Source organism: Panthera leo, chromosome D4, assembly GCF_018350215.1.
Source record: "Panthera leo isolate Ple1 chromosome D4, P.leo_Ple1_pat1.1, whole genome shotgun sequence".
In the NCBI taxonomy this organism is placed as follows: domain Eukaryota; kingdom Metazoa; phylum Chordata; class Mammalia; order Carnivora; family Felidae; genus Panthera; species Panthera leo.
In genome coordinates, this window is record NC_056691.1 from 84,053,554 (window position 1) to 84,072,915 (window position 19,362).

At 41.3% G+C, this 19,362-nt stretch overlaps 1 protein-coding gene across 10 annotated transcripts in view; it reads right to left on the bottom strand.

The window, feature by feature from the left end:
* The window catches only part of MAPKAP1 (MAPK associated protein 1), a 274,415-nt gene that overhangs the window by 48,573 nt on the left and 206,480 nt on the right, over positions 1-19,362 (bottom strand). For 9 of the 10 annotated variants that reach the window (XM_042912768.1, XM_042912767.1, XM_042912770.1 and 6 more), the window contains one exon: positions 14,708-14,815. The exons of the other annotated variant lie outside the window; for it this stretch is intronic. In XM_042912768.1, the coding sequence (XP_042768702.1) occupies positions 14,708-14,815 (108 nt within the window). The remainder of the gene's footprint in view (positions 1-14,707; positions 14,816-19,362) is intronic. 10 annotated transcript variants of the gene reach the window in all.

The following is a 19,362-nucleotide window of genomic DNA, read 5'->3' on the forward strand; positions in this document are numbered from 1 at the left end:
GTATTGTGATAGATCAAATTTTGGGGTGGGACCTAAAAGTGACTTGAGCACCGGAGCTCAGATGGACTGACACCAGGGTCTGGAAGAATGGCAGAGAGCCCATATGCAATTGGTAAAGGTTTGAAGGGCAAAATCTACAAGGGGAAGGAGCCTAGCTATGTGGGGGAAGGAATCAGGAAGGAGGAAACAGGAATGGGTATCTACCTTACTGGCAAAACCAGGCCAGGGCAAGAGGGGTCAGAGGGAAGCAGAGAAGAGAGGAAGGTGGAGGCAGGCAAAGTCTAGGGCCTGCAGCAAAGAAAGAGAAGGTGCTGAGAGAGTCAAGTGCTGGGAAGTGGCCTTGAGGCTTAAAAACACTGGAAAGAACCCAGAACGTAGAGTTCAGAGACGCAGGTTCAAATCCTAACTCTGACATCAAAGGTCAAGAGTGGGTCAAAACCTTGCCCGAGACACCATTTTTGGGAAGAGGCAGAGCTGGGACGGCTCTATTAAACCCGATCCATGTTCTTCCTGCTGTGCTTCTCCTTCTCCTCCCACCTCACCGCATTCCTACAAGCAGCAGCAAGCAGAGACGCTGGGTAGGTGGTAGCTGCAAACCCCAAACCAGTGGTTCTCAGAGAGGAGTCCAGGACCCACTGGAGGGAGTGACCCCCAAGAACCAGTCCAGGCGGCCATAATCTCAATACTATTTTCATAATATTAACAGTAAGAGATTATTTGCCCCTTTCATGCCTGTTATCTTATAAGAGCACAAAGTAATAATAATTAGTACACAAGTTTATAGATATGGTTCTGATTCCACATTGCGACTACCCTTTAAGAATCAATCACTTGAGTTGTGGCATATTAATGAAAATTAATACCCACTATTGTCTGAAAAGGCTACTGAAATACTCCTCCCTTTTCCAACCACATATCTATGTTAGGCCAAATTTTCTTCACCTACTACAACTGGAACAATATATTATAGCAGACTGAATGCAACAGACATGGAGATCAAGATGTTTTCTCTAAAGCCAGATATTCTAGAAATTTGCAAAAATATAAAACGGTGCCCGCTATAGTATTCAGGTGATTAGCCAACAATTCATCTTCCTGATGGAACAAAAATAAATGCTCTTCAGAGAAAGAAAATGGAAAACAAAACAAATAAAAAAGAACAAAAGAAAATATAGCTATTTTCATAAAAACTTAACATGTAATGGATTTATTACTTTTTAATAAATTTGTAAATATTTAAAAATTTCTCAGTTTTGATTCCTAATAAATAGATATAGCTCAATAAATAAAAGCTCTTTGGGGTTCTCAATAATTTTTTTTAATTTTTTTTTTTTTAATGTTTATTTTTGAGAGAGAGACACAGTGTGAGTGGGGAGGGGCAGAGAGAGACAGGAAACACAGAACCCCAAGCAGGCTCCAGGCTCTGAACTGTCAGCACAGAGCCCAACATGGGCTTGAACTCACGGACTGCGAGATCGTGACCTGAGCCAAAGTAGGACGCTTAACCAACTGAGCCACCCAGCCAACCTCCTCAATAATTTTTAAGAGTGTAAAGGGGTCTAAGACCAAGAAGCTTGAGAGCCATGCCACTGCCTTTATTGGTTCTTATGCCATGTTTTCAGTCCCTGGATATCCTTTGGACAATCACGATGAGACGTGAAAGTGCGATTACAGCTGTGTATGTGTTACATATCTGACAACAAACACAAATAGAAAGCGTGGACACACATTACAAGAGTAACAGGCTTGTTGTCAGGTGATCAGATCAAGGTGAATTATAACTAATGCTGTTTTACATTTAAAATATGTTTTCATACACATGATTTCACTGAAACTTAGAGGTGCATACAGGACTTCCTTTCTGACAAATGGGCACTGATCAACAAATCAAAGCTCAGATGAACTCACTGTATGCTACCGGCAGATGTCTTATGTTTATAGATACAAACTACACAGGAGTTTACACTTCATTTTATGGTTCAACGAGTCTTAGGCCAAGTCAAAAAGCTTGAGTCCAGTTTATGAGTTAAAACAACTTCAATCTTTCTTCTCCAAAAAGATCAATGCGAACTCTAGAACTCAACCAGAAGACGATGATGGCCTTTGTTACATCCTCTCCTTTTAACTCTCTGTAGCAAGTTGATCCTGTTGACTGATCGTATCAAGTTCACAAATAGGCCAGCACCAACCACAGCTGTGGGACTATGCTAGTGCTTCAGGAACACAGGAGGATGGCAGGAGACCCAGACGATGGGAGGGGACAGGCAGTCCACAGAGGGAATAGTATGGGGAAAACATGAAGTCCACCAAGTGTGAGCACTTATATAGGGATCAGCAAATGTTTGCATTTGGCTGGAGCAAAGAGTGTATGAAGGGGAGTGGTGGAAAATAAAACAGTCAGGGTTGGAGGGGGATAAGTTCTTCAAAGGCAGAGACAGTATCCATGGCAGGACCTGGCACACAGTAAAATACTGCTGCACAAATAACTGACTAAATCAAGAGGAGATAAACCATCTTCTGCCCTACTCTCCTCCCTCCCTCCCCCAACACAGGGCTTGAACTCATGACCCTGAGATCACGCTCTACCAACTGCGCCATCCAGGTACCCCTGCCCTACTCTATCTTGATGCCTTATTGCTATTCCCCACATAGAACAATCACTGCACTTTGGCTAAAATGGACTTTGCTCAGGTTATACCATTTGGCAGAATATCCTCCCCACTCTTTAAAATGTATACACTTCAGTGTGCCTGGGTGGCTTAGTTGAGTATTCGACTCGATTTTGGCTCAGGTCATAGTCCCAGGGTTGTGGGATCAAGTCCTGTGTCGGTCCTGTACTGAGCGTGGAGCCTGCTTGGGGTTCTTTCTCTCTCTCTCTCTCTCTCTCTCTCTCTCTTCCTCTTCCCCTCTCCCCCACTCACACTCTCTCTAAAAAATAAAATAAAATATGTACACTTCCAGGTCTAGTCTAGAATCTTTCCTGATCTCTCTCCCGGAACCCTGTCATTCTGAAGGCTCTTGTAAACCTCTTATGTGATAAACATCTATATTCTGTTTCTACACAATGAGTTCCTTTGAGGGCAGGAACATTCTATCCTACAGAGCACAAAGTCGATGTTCAATAAGTGCCGTTGGGGGCATGAGTGAAGTTTGCTGAACCACAGGTTAACCGTAACAGTATACCTGAGTTTGTATACCACCCCCCATATTTATCTCAGTTAATAGAACCTAACACACCATTCCTAGTCTTCCATTCAGGCAACCCACCAAACTGGGATGCTGCCTCAACAACAACCACAACAGAGGTTAACATTTACTGAGTGTTTACTATATGCCAGACATTATGCTCAGCAATTTATTTTTTTTAAAGGCGAAATTTATTTCGTGAGAGAGAAAGAGTATGTGGGAGAGGGGGCAGAGGAAGGGGAGGATCCCAAGCAGGCTCTGCACTGTCAGCACAGAGACCAACGTGGGGCTTGAACTCATGTACCATGAAATCATGACCTGAGCCAAAGTCAGGAGCTTAACCGAATGAGCCACCCAACCCAGGTGCCCCACATGTTCAGCACTTTAAATACGTTATCTCATTTAATTTTCCCAATACCCTCATTTAATTTTCCCCAAAGTTGTAGTTTATTATCCACTTTTCACAGGTGAGAAAAATGAAGCTTAGAATGTCATCCGGCTGGTATAGCCATGCAACTCGTATAAGCTGGAGCTAGGAACCGAACCCACGTCTGTCTAATTCTAAAAATGTGCCGTTACCCACCACATAACCCTTTGGGTAAAAATGTTCCTTAGATGGGCTGTGCATGTACAAATCCTTGGGCCATAACAGTATCTAAGGAGAACACAATTATGCCTGGCCTTGCCAGAACAAAGAATCAGGGATAAAACCTAATTCTCTTCACTCTTTCTGTAAGACTCCAAGCTGGCTGCATAAGTGAGTCAAGGAGAAAAACTCTCCCTTGCTTTCTACATCCATCACATTTTTTTTTTTTCCAAAGGCCTTTTAAGTCCCTAAAGCCTCATAAGCCCCAAACTTCTCTTCTATTAAACACTTCCCTTTGGCTACTAGTCATTTTTGCTGGTCTCTAAAAAAGAATCAATAGGTGATATACTATAACACACACATGTGTGCAGGCATGCCCCTCTGTAGTAATCTCTCCAAAGCCGTCAGGATCACATAGTAGGATATGCCCTTCACTGAATGTTCCATGCAACAATCAGGGTAGGGATCCTTGCTGTCAGGGCCTAATTGATTAAACTCTTGGAGTCAGAGCCTTTCCACAGGGAGATTTCAGACCTTCAAATAAATCAGGGTAATCTTGTTTTATGAGGTGATCAGAAAGAAACAGTTTCCGGTTTGCAGAACTTCTAAAAAGAGTAGGACCTTTGGGCTCTGCTTTCTAGATCCTGCGCAGCCCTCCGTCTTAACTCCCAGCACTCTCACCCTTGCTCATTTCCTGCCCCCTCCATTCATTTATTCCCGAACAGGTCAAGCTCCTTCTCAAGGCCTTCAGATGAGCTGTCCCTTGCACTGAAACATTCCTCCCTTACTCACTAACAAACTCCTTTTATTCTTCCACAGGGAAGCTTTCTCCTTTTCTCACGGCCCCAGTCACCTGCTAGCTACTCTTTTATACTTTTTGTCGCACCTATCACAACTGTGGGCTCCATGATGTGCAACTCCTTTCCACCGCCTCAGCATAGTGGCTGGCCTGGAGGAGGATGCCATCAAGGTTCTGGGGAGGAATAAAAGAATGTGTGCTCAGAATGAAACTAACCACCTTTTACAGGTTAAAGCATGACTATCCAAGGGTCCCGACCATTGGTTCATTACAGGTTTGCTTGGATGTTAGGTTGATGACAGAATTCCTATCGTTTCCTCTTCCTCCAATGTGTCTTTGTTACTGTTGAAAACACAGGAAAAGAAGCCTGGGCATTTTTTGACAACTGACATGACCAAATACCTAACAACTGTAATATCTGATCAACACTGAGGCCCTCTCACTCTATTTCTCTCTCTCTGACTCCAGAGTCAGAAACTGAGGTCACACATACTGGAAGAACCCCACCTCCCATCTGGGAATCACTACAGAAATGTCACCTGATGCATTACCAAACCATTAGTCAGGGGCTGCAGGGTGGTCTCTGGGGCCAGGAGCTTACCAAAGGGATGCAAATCCCTGTGCCCTCACTTAGAGCCCATACAGGGTTTGTGGCTCGTCAAACATGTTTCCTTACTGCTCTAATGTACCAGTGTATCGCTTAATGAAAGTTCTTAATTGTAATTCAATTAATTACATACACAGAGTCCCCAATTACATTTTCCAATAAGACATTGGCTGTGGTACAGGTCTAAATGCACTTAACCAATTTCAATATATTAAGACCAATTTCCCTTGAATACTAATTACTACCTAATGATAAAATGAAAAGGGGGGAACTTTCAAGAAAGGGGGAGAGCGAAAAATGCAATTCATGTAGAATTTCTCAGCCCACATAGTACAATTCAGAGATTCATTACTGAAGAAGTAGGTGTGAACAGGGCACAAGTCTGCTTCTAGTATAGGTTAGCACTGTCTTTTGCCCTAGGTACCATCTACCCTTGGTGCTGGCCATTGCCAAAAGGGCCTGTGGGAAGTCTAAGAGCTAGTGGGAAACCAGGAATAACAGGGAAGGAAGAGGCCATCACACACAAGCAATGGACTAGCTGTGGTGTCTGGGCACAGGTGCTCGCCCTATGTCTCAGGCACACAGCAGACAAACACTGGAATGGTCAACGCTTGCCCTGTGCATTACACATCACTATGTGCTTTTAGTACACACAAAGTCGCTTAATCCTCCCAATATCGCCAAAGGATAGGGATTACCATCACATTTTACAGATGGGAAAACGAAGTTGGCAGAGAAGGACTTGCCCAAGGTCACACAGTACCTGTAAACATCTTGCGTTTCCCACTACAACACATTACCAACCAGCCCACATTAACTAGAAAGCAAGAGGTGCAGACACACAGGTATTCTTACACTGGGGATAACGTTTTTGTTTCATTTAAATTCTGTTAGCGTGCAGCAAGCAGGGAGTTATTATCCAATATATATGTGCAAAAACCTTCACCCGTACAAAAACTCCTTATGGTGAATGCTTTTCCCCCAACCAAAGCCAGACACATAGCTGGCTTTCAGCAGCAACTGAACCTAAAATCCGTACCGTGAACACCACAGGTCATTTCTATTTGTAAATAGAGTTTATTTGCACAATCACATTCCCTTTTGCGTTTAAAGACTGCTGTTGTGGTATAATAAAAGAGGCTTACAGCCTTGGCATTTAAGTCACATGACAGAAATTGGAGAGATTAGTAATTTGTAGCTGAAGAAAGCAAAGCCTCCAGAAGCCAAATGGAACCACCGGGGAGTCTCCAGGGCTGGCACAGAGCACACACAGGAGGAGGGATCAGCCCACTATGAATAAGCACCATGAAGAGGAGCTGGAAACACATCATGATTAACAAACATTCACTGCCTATGGCTGCTTCCTGCCTTCTTTTCTTATTTAGTAGTATTGGGCAGCGGCAGGGAGTGGGGCGGGGGGCAGCCCAAGTACCAGCATGAAGAAACACAGGCTTAGATACTTACCTAAATCCCCAATGGTCTTTAAAAGCGATCATGTACTTGTCCCCTGGAGCCCTACTGAGAGGCCTGGTGATGCCAGGGACTCAGGATGCTCACTCCATCCAGGGGAATAAACTATACCTGGCCGCAGCACCCGATGGTCCCTGCCCTGGGCGAGGGGTGGTGGTGGTCACAGTCCAGTGTAATCCATCCAGTGGAATCAGTGATTAGACTGGGGTAGGGAGAGACTCTTCCGGAGTCCAGGGAGTGGTCTGGGAGGCTTTTTAGGCAGAGCTGCCTCCTCTTTCGGTCTTCAAGGGCAAACTAACAAAGCTGAAAGAGGCTTCCCACAGACTAAGACCCAGAGACACTGTCCTGCCACAGTCCACTTATCTAGGTGACTGTCCACCTTGAGTTGAGGCCTTCCTCAGTATAGCCTTAACCTAAGGAAATTAAGGATTTCAGTAAGGCATTGAAATAATAGAAGGTCTCCTTTAAAGATCAAAGGAGGATGAGCTGGCATTTAGAGAACAACTGAAACCTCTGGATGGCAACTTCTACTTAGGAAATAAAATAATCAGATTCAACCGTTGTTCTAGACTTACTAGACAGAAAAGTTTTCCAGCCTCCCATCCCCACCCCCCATCATTATTCATGTGATCATGAGCAAATCATCCCGTAAAGCTTCAGTTTCTTCTATAAATTAAGGATGATGAGCACAGTGGCCTAAAAGGCTGTTATTATGGCAGCACTTGTATCTCATTTAATCCTCAAAAAACCCTTATAAAACAGATTCAACGACCTCCATTTATATAGGAAACTGAGGCTCAGAGAGGGAACATGATTTGTCTAATGTCAGAGGCTGCAGAGGCATAGTGCTTTCAAAACACTATGCTGAACTACTAGAAGGACAGACTACTGAGTGATCAAACAGTAAAGACAGTGTCTGACGTTTTGTTGGTACTCCGTTAAGCCAGTTTAATTTCAAGCCTAGTTCAGCTCTGACGGTGGAGAATTCCCAAGTTTCTCTCTTAAAAGTTGTGCAAAGAATAAGTTGGTTCACACTGTGTCTTTCTTCTAAGGACCTGGATGGGCTACCTATGTGTGATCAGTGGGTAAGTGAAAAGGTCACCGGCAACACGTGGCACAAAAAGAAACTGAGGCTCAAGTTTGGTGCCAGGATTTATATAGATGCTTGGACAAGAATGGAAGTCTTCTAATGTTACATCCTCTCCAATGTACTCATGTCTCCTTCTGGTCTGATTCCAGCTTCTGGCAGACAGTTGGCTGAAGGATGTAGTAGATTATCAGACAAGAATCCAAACTGGAAAGCTCAAGGACTTTGGCTTGTCATTTTCTTATTTAAGCCAAGATCCAAGCACAAATGTTAGCTCTCAGTCCCCAGGCAGACACTCTTGTCATATTAGCTTCATTAGCAAGCTTCTCTCTCAGAGTGTGTAAGACAATGGTCATCACAATTCTTAGGGTTGAAAATTTAGGTTATTTTATCAACAATCTCAGGGTGGGCTTTGGAATCAGACAGCTGACCGAGGATTCTGGTTCTGACATTTGTTGGCTAGCTAACTTTGGGTAAGTCACAACTTCTCTCCACAATTAGAACAGTATCTTATAGGGTGGTTATGAAAACTACAAGAGCATTTGTAGGGGCACCTGGATGGCTCAGTTGGTTAAACATCCAACTCTTGATTTCGGCTCAGGTCACCATCTCATGGTTTGTGTGATCAAGTCCCGAGCTGGGCTCCGTGCTGACTGCACAGAGCCTGCTTGGGATTCTGTCCTTCCCCGCTTGCACATGCATGCTTGCACACTTTTTCTCTTTGAAGATAAATAAACTTTAAAAAGAGAGAGAAAAAGAGAGCATTTGCAAAATGTCTAGCACAATGCCTTACAATAAGGCCTAAATAAATCATTAAAAAAACATCCTTTGATGTGGTTGATACAAAGGTATGCCCATCCCACTTGGAAGAAAAACTGAAAGGCTTATATCTACCTTTACGGTCGTGTGCTTTACTTATAAGGTATGCATCTCTTCTGGAACCCCAAAGCATATATGCTGGAAAGTACCCTGCTTCCAAGTTCTCTCATCTTATGACACAGATTACAGACATGCCTGCCCTCCACTCCCCTTCCTCACTCCATTCTGTATCACTTCCTTCTCCCATCACACACCTCCTTGTGGGCCCCGACGGGTCTATGATTCCAGATCTCCACATCTGTGGCCCATCTGCTCTGTCAGCCACAGAATGCTGCTTTCATTATTTATTAATTACAGTTAACATTTATTGAGTATTTATTATGTGCCAGGCACCATTCTAAGAACGTTATCATTATTGAAACTCACTGAATTCTATCAACCTTATGAGGGCAGATAAACTACTCAATAAAGGTTAGGTAAACTGTTCAAGGTCACACAGCCAGTAAGTGGCAGGGCCAGAACGTAAACTGCCTTTACTTAGTCTGGCTCAACAGCATAGTCCCTTAAACAATGCATAATAGATGTTCACAATTTAGCTCACTTCTATAATGGCTTTATGGGGGTGCCTGGGTGGCTTAATCAGTTAAGCATCTGATTCTTGATTTCAGCTCGGGTCATGAGCTCATGGTTTATGGGACTGAGCCCTGCATTGGGCTCAACACTGACAACGTGGAGCCTGCTTGATACTCTCTTTCTCCCCCTCTCTCTGCCTGTCCCCCACTCACGCATGGTCTCTCAAAATAAACAAATAAATGTAAAAAAAAAAAAAAAGGCTTTATGGACAGCAAGCTTGTCCTGATCAAACATACCAACAGAAGCAAAAAATCCATTTTTGAAATATTTACGTCTCAACCCAAATTTTTAATACACAGCTATTAAGCTATTCTTAATACTGGAAGAACAATATGTCTTTCCTCATTGGAATTTCTATTTAAAATAAAGCAAAGATTAGGGCACTTGGGTGGCTCAGTCAGTTGAGTGTCTGACTCTTGATCTCATCTCAGGTCTTGATCTCAGGGTTTTGAGTTCAAGTTCTGCATTGGGCTCCACACTGGAACTACTTAAAATAAAAATAAATTAAATAAATTAAAAAAGATTTAAAAAAAACAACCCTTCTCTAGAAAAGGAGTAAATTGTTTTTATTTACTTCCACTTTATGAAGAGTAGTTATAATATTCCACTTTTTCAAACCACTGACTGCCTTGTGCCCTTTGTAAATGCTGGTGAGGGCTTCTTTCGTGAACACAGTGATTTTGACTCAGAGCGAGACAATTGGAATTTCTTGCAAATCCTTTAAGATGCTGAGGCTCACAGATATCACACAAGTTATTTAAGACTGTGCTCATGCTTAGAAGTGGAGTGAGAATAAGAGCCCAGATTTCAAAGCTTTATCTAACAATCCTCAGTGTCTCTTTCCTAGGATGAGCGATAGGCCTCATCTTCAAAACAAAGCAAAGCAAAGCAAAGCAAAGCAAAGCAAAACAAAACAGATTTGAAATTATGTACACTTTGAAATACTGTGGCGCAGTTAAAAAAAGAGGTGAGGGGCGCCTGGGTGGCGCAGTCGGTTAAGCGTCCGACTTCAGCCAGGTCACGATCTCACGGTCCGTGAGTTCGAGCCCCGCGTCAGGCTCTGGGCTGATGGCTCGGAGCCTGGAGCCTGTTTCCGATTCTGTGTCTCCCTCTCTCTCTGCCCCTCCCCCGTTCATGCTCTGTCTCTCTCTGTCCCAAAAATAAATAAAAAATGTTGAAAAAAAAAAAATTTAAAAAAAAAAAAAAAAAAAAAAGAGGTGAAAAAAAGATTTTAAAAAAAGAGAAAAAACAGAAAGAGGTGAATTTGTATGTGGAACAGCACGTGGATTAACATGAAAAAGCTCTACAATGTATCGTTAAAATGAAAAGAGAAAGATGAGAACATTAATGGTAAGTTTGCTATCATTTGTTTCTAAAAAGAGGAAGAACAAATGTACGTGTACATTGCATACATGTCAGCATATATATGTACGTAGGGGGTACAGTCACATCCATAATCAGAACATGCTTGCGTGTATACAGACAATGCCTGGAAAGACACCAAAGAAACTGGAAACGACTGTGGTCTCTGGAAGGAGAACTAGGGGAGAGGAGAGAGGCGAAGTTTTCACTAGAGACACTTTGTTACCTGAGGAATTTTTTTTTACGTGAATAAGTACTACATATCCAAAAAATTTACCAAGATGCTAACAAATGATATTTCCTCTTAATCATTTAACAAGGAGTCAATATTCTGAAACAGAATCCACTACAGAACTCCTGTGAATCAGTTTCCCCAGTTTGTTTTAGACTAGATTCTTTAAAGATGAAAGAAAATGACAGGGGGGGAAGGATTACCCACTTACATAAGGTTAAAAAAAATTAGTTAAGCAAGTTACAAAGGGGTGTGCTATTCTAATTCCCCCTTTGGTGAGCCATGGTGTGGCACTGTACATGGTTTGAGATTTCAAATGTCACAAGGACTATTAAACTAAGAGCTACTCTCATTACATAATCTTTATCTATATCAACTTGACCTTATTGTTTGTTTGCATTTTCTTCTTAGAAAGTCATGGATGCTCATTATGGAAACTCCAGAAAGTATAAATGAAGTATAAAGAGGAACAAAAATGAATTACACAAAATCTTGCCAACCAGAGACCACTATTAATATTTTGACACTTTCCTTCTATTCTTTTTAACATAGTTGATATTAGTCCATATAGCTTGTTTTGTATCCTTGACATTCTTCCTCCTTAATATTACATCAAAGTTATTTCTCCCGTTATGAAAACTCTTGGTAAACACAACTTACAATGGTTGAATATTCCACATATTCTGAAATGACTGTTCCTTTTTTAAAAAAATTTTTAAATGTTTATTTATTTTTGAGAGAGAGAGAGAGAGAGAGAGAGAGAGAGAGAGAGACAGAGCATGAGTGGGGGAGGGGCAAAGAGAAGGAGACACAGAACCCGAAGCAGGCTCCAGGCTCTGAGCTGTCAGCACAGAGCCTGATGTGGGGCTCAATCCCATGAACCATGAGATCATGACCTGAGCTAAAAAGTCAGATGCTCAACCAACTGAACCACCCAGGTGCCCCGATGATTGTTCTTTTAATCTGCTATTGTGGCAAATTATCCTGACTGGGTTTTTCTAATGTTAAACTAACCTTGAATTCTTTGAATAAACCCACCGTGGGAATGCTATATTATTCCCTTAATATAATACTGAATTCAGTTTAATATTGTTTAGGATATTTGCATCTATTTAAATTTTCTGTGTTGTATGGTCTTATTAGGGTTTGGTAACAAGACTGAGACAGTTTCTTAAAATGAATCAGAGAGTGTCACTTCTTTTTCTTTTCTTTGGAATAGTTGATGTAAGATGGGAGTTATTTCTTCCTGAAGTATCTGGCAGAACTAGCTAGCAAAATCACCCAGGTGTGAGTTTTCTTTGTGGACAGATTTTTAATCGTGAACTCAATTTTCAAAATAGTTACGGGAATATTCCAGTTTCCTATTTCTTCTTCTGTCAATTTTGGTAAGCTGTCTTTTTTTTTTTCCTTTTTCTTTTTAGGGATTTGTCATTTCATACACATTTTCACAATTTTTGGTATGGAGGTTTTCAAACTAATTTCCTATTATCTGTTAATAACTGCTGGATCTGTAGTTATTAAACAGATAATAAACCTCCTTTTCATTTTTATTACTATTTGTTTCTGTTATTTCTTGTGTTTGATCCATTTTATCAGAGGTTTAGTAATTTATTAGTGTTTTCTAAGAACTTTGATTTTGATGTCCCTAAATATTCTATTTCATTAATTTATGCTCTTTATTGCTTCTTTCTTTTTATTTTCTTTATGTTTCTTTATTTGGTTTCTTTTCTAACTTCTTGAGCTGAATGCTTAGCTTATTACTTCTTGGAATTTCTTCTTTTGTAATATATGAATTTGAAGGTGGTAAAATTTCCTTTAAATATTGTAGTCCTCAAATTCAGATGATGTCAGGACAAAATTGTTCCTAGGTATTGATCTCCCTTCTTTAGGTTCAATCTTCTTCCAGATATAGAGCATTAATTATTTTATTTCTCATGTTTTCTGATGACGTTAGGGTGAGGATTTATGTATTTTAATCAGCTTTTTAAAAAAATCAGCTTTTTAAGTTACCTTCAGTGGGGGAATTTGTCCAAGCTACTTAGTCTGCCTTTACCAAAAGGTGATGCCTGCACAATTTTCCAATATAGATATACCTTATTTGACTACTCTTCTAGTGTTAGACATCATAAATATCTAACAACTATCATTACACATAAATATTTTTTGCATTTTAGATTTTTTCTCCTTAAGATAGATTCCCAAAAGCAGAAATGCCAGGGAGGGGGTACCTGGGTGGCTCAGTTGGTTGGGCATCCGACTTTGGCTCAGGTCATGATCTTATGGTTTGTGGGTTTGGACCCTGCATCAGGCTCTGTGTGCTGACGGCTCAGAGCCTGGAGCCTGCTTTGGATTCTGTGTTTCCCTCTCTCTCTGCCCCTCCCCTGCTTGTGTCCTGTCTCTCAAAAATACATAAATGTTAAAAAAAAAAAATTAAAAAGGAAAAAAAAAAAGACACGCCGGGGAAAACATCTTTAGGTCTCTTGATACTTTCAGTTACATTAACTTGCCTTAACTTAGGTATTTGAATATGCCTATTTCTCCCTAGCAATAAGGACTCTTTCGGAAACACCTAGCTTATTTAATTGGTGAAAAGAGTTACATTGTTGCTTTAAAATGTTTCTATCTTAGATTGTTGACAGGGATAAACTTTTTTTTTTTTTTTTTTTTTTTACTACTTATTTGAATTTTTGGAGCATTTGGGAATCCAATTAATTTTTATTTCTTTGCATATTTATATAAGATACTTACAACCGGCGGCAGTCTGTGGGGATACCAACCTTCTGCCTTTGAGAATTTGTTGCTAAGGGCAAGATCGTGTTTCACTATTCTGGTGAAATTTGTGCATGCCTCTCCAGCAGAGGCTGCCAGGGCCCCTGGTCAATGAGTAGTAGGCTGGTCTTGCTTAGAGGGCCAGTGGCATGACTAAAAACTGACATTCATTCATTCATTGATTCATTCATTCTTTATTTACTAAGTTCCACAGTATCGGCCTAGAGTGAATGATGAGCAAGTATTTGCTGAAATAATGAGGGACAACCTGGTATGAGCCAAAGATGTGCTCAGAGACTTGACAATCTAGTGGGGGAGATAATCAAACAATCATTGAGAAAAATATATAATTATAAACAGAAAAAGTAGTATGCTCTGAGACAGAACCTAACAGGGCACCCAAATGAGGAACGGATTAGGTTTAGGTGACAGGGGACAGGGAGATCACAGGTGGCCTTTTTGAAGATGTGACATTTGAACAGAGACAAAGGGTGAGAAACAGTTAACTGGAGTGGGGGAAAGTGTGTTCCTCACAGAAGAAACAGCCTCTGTAAATGCCCCAAAGCAGGAATAACTGCAGAGAATTGGCTGCCATAATCTCAGTTTTCATGTCACCTGCCCCGTAAGTCAGCGGGAGTACAGAGGAGGGAATGGCAAAGATTCACAACTTGGAAACTAAAGAAAAAAATGAAAGAAATTAACCGAAGTTTTAAAAGGGTTTACAGCATAGCTCTGGGAAACACTACATTGCCTCCTACTAAGAAATATGCAAACAGAATTTTCTAAAACTAGAACTCTGAACAGTGATACTGACAGGGGCCAGTTGTTTTATGTACAAAATAGTCTTTCCTCAGAAAAGGCCTCATATTTATTTCTAAGCTGCTTCCAGGGCTGCTCCTAACTTAGGAAGATACAGTTCAACAGAAAAATATTAATCACAGAGTGCTAAACAGGATGCAGACTTCTTACCAAAATGCATAAAATCAATCATTTCATTTTGGGACACACTTTTGGCACGGAGGCTGAGCTCTGCCTTGGGAAAAAAAGTCATCTCAAAGCTGCCAAGGGAAGCCAGACCACTGAGTGTTCCCAAACACAGGACTCCTAAGCATGTTTGCAACGGACAAAGCGGGCATGGAGCGAGGAGGCCAACGTACTGTTCTCGCGGACCAGGCAGAACTCCCATGCGCTCTGGCTCTCCAAAGTGCTTTCCAGGTCCACGGCGACATTGGGCTCACTCTGCTTCTCCAGGCGGTACTGAGGGCCTGGAAGATCAAAGGGGCAGGAGGAGGGGAGGAAGTCTGAAACAGTGAATTTAATATTGAAAAAAACAAAACAAAACACCCAAATACTGGCAAAAAGCTGATTTAAGCATTAGGAAAATGCTGGTCTGTCTGAGGGCTCTAGCTATCCAAGAAGGAAGAGTTTGGGTTTTGTTTTTTTTTTTCCCCCACAACGTTCCACACACGTGTTTGTTCTATTATCAGCTCCGTTTCTGCTCAGCTCCCCCAGAAAGGCAGATGGCTTCTGAGTCAGACTGACCTGGAATCACAACAGGGTTACCTGGTTTCTCAGGTAGGAGGCAGGTAACCTACCCCCTCGGAGCCTCTGTTCCCTAATATGTGATGGGGGAAATGCTTATACCTTAAAGATTACTGTGACGATTACAGATGATTCAGGAAAAATACTTAGTAATGCACCTGCCTCATAGGAAGCACTCCTACAGAAGTACTTATTAATAATCACTATATAATAATGCATAATCAATTATAAGCAGGGATAAAGTATGTGTAGAATTCTAATATGATGACAGCCCCAAAATTCAAAAACATTTTAAAAAGCAGGTGAGGTTAAAAAAAATTCTCTGCTTTAAGGGTTACAGTGATAGACAGTGGCTGCTGATTCATGTTTTTGTTGAAACATTCATGAAAACACAAAGACACAGGTTCAATAATACTGAAAACCAGGAATACTAGCCATCCTGTGTCACACAGGGGGTTCTGGCAGATCTTAATAAAACACTGGGCATTTTATACATTTATTCATGTGTTTCTTTGTCAAGCCAAATGACAATCTTGTTCTTCTCAGATAACACCTAACGGGTCCAATGATCAGATTCAAAAGACTACTCCTGTTGTTAATGGCTATTGAAAAGATTCGAGGTGTAAGAAACTGTCTTCTTATTTTGACTCTGAAAGGCATGTTTGGTCAGACAGAGGAGGGCTGTAAGGGATCTGAGGAAAGCATCAGAGGCCTTCCGGGGCTCCCGGGCAGAACACATATTTTTAGATATGTTCTTCAGCTGTTGTCAGCTTGCTGTTATTCACACCCAGTACTTCTCCCTCAGCAATTGAAGGCATTTCGCTCACGTCCTCCGTGTCATTCTCCTCGCCTATGTTCTATGTTCACTGAGAGCACTGCAGTTTCATGGGACAGTCCCTCTTTCCTCTAATTGGTATTTCATCAGCAATTCTCAGAGTTATTACACACGTTCAGTCTTTTTTACACTCCAGATAGCTCTTAAATTTTTACCAAGTAAACAATGCTCAAAATACTTATACAACTGTTTATGCAAATACATGCTCAGAAGCCTACATGATTCCTATAAACTCTAATATGCTACATTCAGGTCAACATTATACACCAGTTATATTTTCATTTCAAAAAGATTTAGCAAATAAAGGTATGGAAACACAGGTAATTCCTAGTATTCAATACCTGTCACTTGCCACTGATATCTGTCAATTACCAGGCATGTTTGCTGTTGATTCCTGATGTCACTGGTGGACGTAATCACAGAAAAATCATGCCCAGCTGAACTTTCAGAAAACTTAGTTGGCGAGAAGATTCCCATCCACCCTCTCCTTTCCCCTCCCTAACACCTACCTTTCATAGCTGTGGGCCTTTCAGCCCACTAGGAAGGGAGTCACTGCTGAACCTAGACGGCTACTTTCTAAGACGCTGGCCTGTCAAACAATCTTGGGCGGCCCCACCCCCAGTACCTCCCAGCAACACAATGGGCAAGACACTGACATCCACCTCTATGGATTTACAGTGAAATCAGGTACACAGTTTAGCTATAATAATTCATTTTTTTAATGACAGCCGAAATTTGGGAACACTCTAGATATAACAACAGGGGACTGATTAAACAAAATATTGTGAAATGCCACAGAGATATTAAAAGTGATGCTGCAAAAATACTTAATTTTATAAAACATGTTTATAATATGCTATTTTATGAAAATGGCAAACTATAACACAATATATGCAGGATGATTGCAATTGTGAAAAAATATAGGTAAAGTCACAGAGGGGAAAAGAGACTGCAAAGTTATTTCCAAAATGTGAATAGTGCTGGGGCGCCTGGGTGGCTCAGTCAGTTAAGCTTCTGAATTTGGCTCAGGTCATGATCTCAAGGTTCATGCCTGGAGCCTACTTCAGATTCGATGTATCCCTCTCTCTCTCTGCCTCTCCCCCAGCTCATGCTCTGACTCTGTCTCTCTCTCTCAAAAATAAATAAACATTAAAAAACGTGAATAGTGTTTGTACTGGATAGTGGGATAATGAGTGTTTTTATTTTTCCTTAGTGTTTTTCTGTATTTTTTACATTTCCTATAATAAAGGCTACTTTTATCATTTAAAATAGGTCATATATACTTATAAGTCTTCTGATCTCTTACTACACCATTTTTCTGAGGATACCATAATCACCACACATTGTGGCATCTCTAATGGGCCTTTCACATGCGATAATTTAATCAAAACCAGACATTCGTCTGTTTATGTAGATCGCTATTTTCATCTTAAGTAACCCTGTAACCTAGGCTTGCGTAGTCTGACTCTGAGCCCAGGGTACAGGGGGTTGGGCTTCTGAAGCCGTGTGCCTGACAGCTGGACTGTAAACGAGCCACCCCTTTCCCGATCGCTGGGAGCCAAGGCCTGGGTGCATCAGGGTTATTTCAGGCTGGTCTCCTTTGCACTCTTTTCCTTCCAGTCTCTGCAGCTGTCTGGGAAACATGATGAGGGAAATTGCGGGGGCAGGGGAGGGCAGGGGGTACTAGGAAAGGTTCCTTGTCCCCAAACATGAGCCCCTGCACCACTCTCAAAGTCATAACTGCCATCATTCAACATGTACTCTCTTGTTTCTTAGGTCTTGCAGATATTTCTATTAAGACAGTTTCTTTCGTGAAAGTAGCTTTAGGACTTTCTCCCTGAAGCCTAATATGATGATGACTCTCACTTACTGAACGGCTATTATATGCCAAGCACTCTCCACATGTTACCTTAGTGTATGCTCACAGCAACTCTAAGAGGCAGATACTATTATCCCCATTTGACAGATTGGGACCCTGAAGGCTGGGACCCTGAAGGTTGGCAGGGTGAAGTAACTTGCCCAAGATCACAAAGGTAGGAAGTAGGACAGGGGAAATAAAACCCAAGGGTCTTAAGCTCTGAAGCCTGTGTGTTCTGAACCTTTCTTTCTCTAGTGAACTATAAATTACTGGCCAATTATAAAGAGGCCATAGTTTATACCATACTATAGATTTTTGTAGATTTGTTGTTTTGTTTGGGTTCTGAATCACTTAACTTGTGGTTTTCTATAAATTCAAACTGAAAATGATCTGAAATAATTTATTTTAATGAAATCCATACATACTAAATATCCTGTCCAATGGCTGTATCCTGGGTCCTTATGAAGACAGGATCACCTTATTTTTCCATCCATCCAGGAAGACTCTCTCCTTCCATCTTTCCTTAAGAATATGCCTATGTGTGCCCAGTTTTGTCAGTAACTGAAATTCTGAGCGTCATCTTCTGCCCTGGGTACTCCCTCCACTCTTCCATAAAAGCTAAAGACCAACTTGGAAACCTATTTATGAACTTACCAAAAGACTGATAGGTCTTGACTTTAGGGAAAGCAGGGTGGTTAAGCTCTAGATGAGACTTGAGATCAAAACCCAAATGGAAAATTGCCTCTTACAAATATCAACTTCTCTCCTAATTCTTGCCTGAACAGTGGAGAAGACCCCTCACATGGAAAGCCTGTCATATACACTTTCCCCTGAAAAGGCCAGACTGATAACTTCAAGCCGTATGTGTAATGAGAGGCAGGGTGTGTATGAGAAGCAACTTAAGCTGGTGGCTAAGGGTATGGGCTTGGGGCCAGATTGCCTTGGTCTAGTCCTGGCTGAGCAGCTTAGCTGTATGGTTCTGGGGCAATTCAACCTCGCTCAGTTTATTCATCTGTAAGACGGGGAAGATAATAATACCTCATGGGCCTATCTGAGGATTTAATGAGTTAATAGTTGTAAAGCAGAGCAGTGTTGGATACATGAATAGTGCTACCTAGTGTCAATTGTCATCCACATCCTCAACACAGGACTGTAACAAAACTAAGAGATCATAACATTAACAGGGCCTACTATGTGCCAGGTACTCTACCAGACCTTTTATAGAGATCGCCTGATTTGTCACCCTAGGATGTAAAGAATACGAATTCCATTTTATAGGGGAAGAAACTGGGGCTTACAAAGGCTAAATAACTGGCTCAAGGTCCCAGAGGAAGTGGTGGGATTAGGATTCATAGCCAGGGCTGCACTCTGCAACATGTACGAACCACATCGCCTCCCTCATAACAAGTTTTTAATAAAAGTCTGGTAATGATAATCAAGATTATGACAACCCAGACCTACTAGATATATCAACTTACAGTTTCTATCAAATGCTTAATTTTCAGGCAGCTGACATGGGAGAAAAGAAAAAACAGCAGCCAAAACCATTTTAAAAAGACAAGCTGTGAGGTCAGTTT